The sequence below is a fragment of the Brachyistius frenatus genome, unplaced genomic scaffold, assembly GCF_029030835.1.
Source record: "Brachyistius frenatus isolate BFR_SWC_R1_liver_20210118 unplaced genomic scaffold, ASM2903083v1 Contig_151, whole genome shotgun sequence".
Lineage (NCBI taxonomy): Eukaryota > Metazoa > Chordata > Actinopteri > Embiotocidae > Brachyistius > Brachyistius frenatus.
In genome coordinates, this window is record NW_027210750.1 from 837,325 (window position 1) to 843,324 (window position 6,000).

General features: G+C 41.1%; 1 protein-coding gene across 1 annotated transcript in view; it reads left to right on the top strand.

The window, feature by feature from the left end:
• Positions 1-4,645, top strand: part of LOC138631271 (zinc finger protein 850) — a 22,768-nt gene extending 18,123 nt beyond the window's left edge. Inside the window, exon 5 of the mRNA XM_069716101.1 lies at positions 2,353-4,645. Coding sequence (XP_069572202.1) covers positions 2,353-2,789 — 437 coding nt within the window. The 3' untranslated portion in view covers positions 2,790-4,645. The remainder of the gene's footprint in view (positions 1-2,352) is intronic.
• Positions 4,646-6,000: the final 1,355 nt, after the last annotated feature.

Below are 6,000 nucleotides of genomic sequence, written 5' to 3' on the forward strand. Positions count from 1 at the left end.
AACTATGTTTTGATAATTCATTTCTTAACAGAAAAACTTGTCCATATACTATAACCCTTACTGCTGAGTACTGAAAATAAATAGCTGAAAAAAACACGGTGGAGCTCAGTGTTTTCAATCTGTCCTCATACATCCACGTTCAGAGTCTCTGCAGGGCTTCGAAGAGTTAAAACCACCGACTTCAGGCTCTGAAAAAAAAAAAAAGGACGAAATTTTATTTATGTATATCTAAAACGTTTTCCTCAACTTCTGGAAGTTGAAAAATCTTTGACTGAAATCTTTTTCCTTAACGTGGCCTTAATACTTCGCTGAAAACATCGGTTTGTAAAACGCTTACTCGTGCGATTTCTTTGTCAAAGCGGTCTGGAAAATCCTGCAAAAAGTGCAGTTATAGTCTAGAGTTTAGAAAATGTTTTAGAAAATCCTTGAGGAAGCCCCGAGGTGCTAAAAAGGACGCTGTACCTTTAAGAAGATTCTTCTTCTGTGGTTCCGACCACGACTTTACGACAAACCTGAGAGGATGAAACAGAAGTTTTTAATTCAATATTTTCAGCAAACGTCGGTTCAACCGATCATTTATTCTGCAGGTGTTGAAGGTTTTCTGTCTTTGGGTTGTTTGTTCAGGAAAGTTTATAACGAGCTGAGTTTTAAAGATTCTTCTGAGACGTTCAAAATCCATCAAATTAAACCTCCCAGTAAAAAGAAAGGGAACAAGACTGTACCGTCATGAGGGATTTACAGAAACATTAATTGTGGAGGGAAAAAAAACCCTAAGATGTGAACATTTCACTGACTTTTTGGTGGTTTGAAGTCGACTGGACTTCTGAGCCGAGTGTTTTAAAATGATGCGCTCTCTCTGGACCAGAGTCCATTCAGAAAACCCTGCGTTTTACCGCTCTGCAGTCTTTAGTGGTGAAAAATCTGGACTTTTGTTTCACTCGTTTGTGAATTAATGAGTTACTCGAGCAAGTAATAAAAGAGAATCCTCAACTCTGTTTAACGCTGAAACATCACAGCTGTCTGGTTAACGGCTTAACTGACGGTTTAACTAAAGTAAGAACATTTTGTAGGGAGGTCAGGTCTGACATTTAAACACCAAAACAGTCAAAACTTGTCGGACGTAAGAGGAGCGATCGATAAGTTCAGAGTGTTCCTGAACGCAGCACGGTGATGCACATGGGAGCAGCAGGAAGCAACAACCTTCATGAGGAGGTGTTCAGGGTTCGACGTCATCACGGAGTTCCACATGTTAGCGTGAACATCTGCGATGTTGCCGTGGAAACCTGAAACCGGAGCAGAGAAGCATCAGATTTTGTGGTCAAACTGTGGAAACGGCCAACGGAGGCCATTTGAAACGCTTCAGAAAGTCTACGGCGACGAAGCGACGAGCCGGGCCCTCGAGGTGTTTCTGAGTGACGCTCAACGTTTCGAGAGGGGGCGGAGCTTCACCGTCCCAGACCGAAGAAGGCGCGTCGTGTCAGGAGACACCAGGTGGGTTTTCTTTGTGCAACCGTGAATTTGTCCCCCCAGAGTCAGACCGTCAACACCGAGTTCCAGCGGGACCTTCTGAAGACTCTGAGGGGTGTTAGCTGTCTGTTAGCGTTCGTAGCTGGTTGTTAGCTGTTGTGTGAACTTTGCGTTTAGCTGCTTTTAGCAAAATTAGCTCTTTGTTAGCTGGTTGTTAGCGTTGCTCGCTGTGTTTTCATTTAGGTACAGCTGTTTTTTTTTGTTGTTTTTTTTGTGTGCAAAATTAGCTGGTTGTTAGCATTGTTAACTGTTGGGTTTCGCTGCTTTTTGGCAAAATGTGCAGTTTTTAGCTTTGTTAACAGGTTGTTAGCTTTCTTAAGCATTTGGTTAAAGGAGATGTTTGTTAGCTGGTTGTCAGACTGTCAACACCGAGTTCTACGGGTCCTTCTGAGGCGTCCGAAGGCGGAAAACGTTCGCCGCGAACCACCTGAACCGCGTCGCCGTGGCAACGGGCTTCTCCAACACGACAACATGTGAACTCTTCCTGCTCCCCAAAACGTTTTGACGGAGAATGTGGAACTTGGAATATTTAACTCACGAAGGTTTTTTTTGCTTCCTCCTGCTTCAGTACTTTTTGACCGACCGTCATATCGATGCTGCGGCCTCACAGTTCTTCGGCAGAACGATTCGACCCAACTTCACGTTTTCAATTTTAAAACAGAGGAGATAAAACAGACCAGAGCCAAAGATGGCCGATCCATCAGAGGGCAGATTTTAGTTCCCGATCCGTCGCCGCTCGTCGGTCCAAACCGCAGAAAGAATGTCTGACTGATCCGACAGAAATGTCCCGTTGGTCTGAACTGAACCTGGTTTCTCTCCTCTCAGATCTGAGGCCGGTGGTTTCGGGGGGCGGCGGCGGCGGCGGCTCCAAGTCCCACGTCTGTGACCAGTGTGGGCGGTCCTACCGGCACGCCAGCTCCCTGCTCAACCACAAGAACAGCCACAAGACCGGGACCTACTTCTGCAACTCCTGCCAGAAGGAGTTCCCCAACCTGATGTCCCTCAAGAACCACCGGCGCATCCACACCGAGCCCAAACGCTACCAGTGCCCCGACTGCGGGAAGTCCTTCCGGGTCTCCACGGCGCTCGTCTGCCACCGACGCATCCACACCAAGGAGAAGCCGTTCTCCTGCCAGCAGTGCGACAAGGACTTCTCCTCCAAGTCCAACCTGAGGCACCACATGAAGGTGCACTGGAGAGGTCCGACGCTGTCCCGGGGGACGGTGTCCGCCTTCCTGTCCGTCCCCTCCAGACGCTTCTGAAGGTCCGTCCTCGGACCTCTCGGAACCGGCCGAACGCCCGACTGTAAAACTCAACCGGGGGAAGAAATCAAATTAGAAAAAGACGGTAGAAAACGTAGTGACGTCAGCGGACGACAAAAGAAAACGTAGATCGGAGAGCCACAAAAACCACGCGGTTCTGATCGGGAAAAGATCTCGGTTCGGGTTCGGATACGTGGTTGAAGGTAACATAAAAGAATCCGACGTATCACACTTCATACTCGGCCACGTGACGTCGAATAGCGCCGTGTACGAATCTCCGACGCTTTTAATGGTAAATAAAAACAGATGATGGGCGTTGATGATAAATCAAAATTGTAATTTCTTTTTTCTGTAGAATCCCGATTTCGATCGTAAATGTTCAAACGCTCGAGGCTCGTTAGCTTAGCTTTGCTTAGCACAAACGGCTGGAATCAGGTGGAAACAGTTAGCCTGATTAGCATTCGGTAGCCCGTTTATTCGATCCACCCAAAAACCAAAATGTGAACAAAACATTTTAAAGATACAAAAGTTTTGTATCTTTAAAATCAAATTTTAATTAAAATGCGTGAAATGTTTGAATGCTATGAATACTCTTTTTTTTGTTTTAAATATTAACGCGTTCAGTTTCACAGTCGGGTGGTTCGGTTTGTTTTCGGATCTTTCCTCGCCGCTCAAACATTTCCTCCTCGGAACGACTTCCTCCCAGAAACTGAAGCTTCTCCCTTCGAACTTCGAAACTTCCAATTTTCTCCGATTCGTTTCGTTCTCTGACGTCAGGAAGAAACTTTTAACTTCCTGTTTCCACAAACACTTCGAATCGCGAACGGAAAGTCTAGAGGGAGTCCAGTTTTGGTCTGCTGTGATTGGACGGTGCGACCGATGGACGGTATCGGTGTGTCGCTTCGCCGCTAAGAACAGGTGGATTATGGGTAATGTACTTTTCCATAAAGTTCCAGATGTACTTACACCGCAGAGGAATGAAGACTGTCTCATGTTCCTCTCGGACGTTTCACGCCGATCACGCGACCCTCCGATTCTCTGACGGAGCGTTCGGGTGCAGATCCGACCCGCGGGAACGTTGAATAAACTTTGACCCGCCGGACGACCACCTCGTGTCGGAGAGCTTCTGGTCTCAGAGTTTAACAAGCTGGACGACGGTTCACCTGGATCCTCACCCGGTCGCAGCCAATCAAAACACAGGAAATCGACTGTACAGAGGCCCATTTCTGCCACAAAAAAAAAAGAAAAGAAAATTACTGAACAGGTTTTTTTTTTTTTTATCATTATCATATGTTTTATTATCCTGTAATTATACTCAAACTTTTCACGTGTTTCTGTCTTACAGTGAAGTTTGTTTCTCACAATCAGAAAATATTTCTTAAAGTTCAGTCACATGTTTGTGAAGAAATTAAACTGTCTTGTGTTAAAAACTGGGCTTCAAAATAAATTAGTCTCAGCTATTAATTGAGAATTAATTTGAGAAATAATTATCATTTCGTTTCTCACTTTTAGTAAATGAAAATAATGCGGTATGTGATGCCTTTCGTCATCATGAGACAATTCAGTTTTAAAATCATAATAAAGTCAAGAAATACTGAGATCTGAGTATCTTATAATTTTGATATTATATCTCAGTTTTAACAAACATTTACCAAAATATGAAAAGTTATTATTTTCTGGAATTTTTCAAAATTTAAAGTAATTGTAAACAAATTGGATTAAATTGAATTAAAACACATTCAATACTAAATACTTGACATTTTAAATTGATTAAAAAAAAGTATTTTTACACAGTTGTCTTAATATCTGTCTTAATTAATGTGAAATTAGTAACTAAATTATGATTATGGAAAACAATCCTGTAATTTATAGAAATATTCTCATCTTTATGAAATTGTATTTATTAATTATGAAATATTTTCTAAGTTAAATTTGATCTCTTGAATTTAAACTTAGTTAAAAGTCACCTCGATAAAAGTTGATTATGAGAAACAAATCTATTTCATTTAGTAATTAAAACACATTATCTACAACCATGGTATTCTATTTTAGACCGTATCTGTGATTTATTATTTAAAATTAGACGCAGAGATCTCACGTCCCGCAATATATTTAGTTTTTTTTTAAATGGCACTCTTGGGCTTCCGTACAAACAGAAGATTCTTTCTCTGATGAACTTCACTGACTTTCAGATAGATTTTTTTCTCGTCGAGAGTTTCCTTTACAGACGAAGCTCACGTCGGGAGCCGTGCAGCTTCGTCTCGGAGGAAACTCTCTGAAAACAGACTTCAGGTTTATTATAACGCAGCCTGACATCAGCGACTCATCTTTGTCTGTCGTCTTCTTCGCCCCTTTTTATTTTTTTTATGTGTGTAGTCAGATTGTTTCCTGTATTTTCTGACTCTGTGCCTGATATCGTACATATTTAGATAGCTACAGGGTTAATGAGAAGTAGGGTATTAACAGTAATGATGTGATGATTGTGTGTTTTCTGCTTTCAGCCACAACCTGCAGCTGTTTTCACAAAATGTACAGAGTCACAAAGATGCCAAAACACTTCAGTTACACGGATCAATGAAACAAACAGGTGGTTCCAGTCAAACGTGTTTTCATCCACTTTAGGTTAATCTGATGAAACGATGAAGAACCGCAGCTTTGTGACACATCGAAAAAGTGATTGACGGCTGCAGCTGTTGTGGTGGCCATTTTGGATCCATTTTCTCCTCAAACACTTCACCAAAAACTAAAAGGAACTACAGACACGCTGACATATTTTTTTTTTTTCAGTTTTCAATAGCTGTCAGGTCCAAATCTCATAATTAGAAAACAAAATTTAGGTTTCATAATTATCAGAAAACTTTATAATATTTACAAGAAAATTCGCACATCAATCAGTTTAAAAAAAAAAATCTATTAATTATCAGATGAAGAAAATTGTTTGTAATTCTGAGGATTTAAAAAAAAAAATAATTACAAGATCCACGTTAATTTTAAAACATGTTCTAATAATGAGATGTTTTCTCCAAATTGTAGTTTGTAATTATGAGAATAGTTTCTCATAATTTATAAAATACAGATTTCATGTTTTGTCATTTTTACAATGTTTTCTTGTTGTTCTTTTAAAACATGTAAAGTATCTCATGTGAAAACTGGTAATTATTGAGTTTTATGTCATTATGAGAAAGGAATGTGTCTGGTGATTAATTTGGAT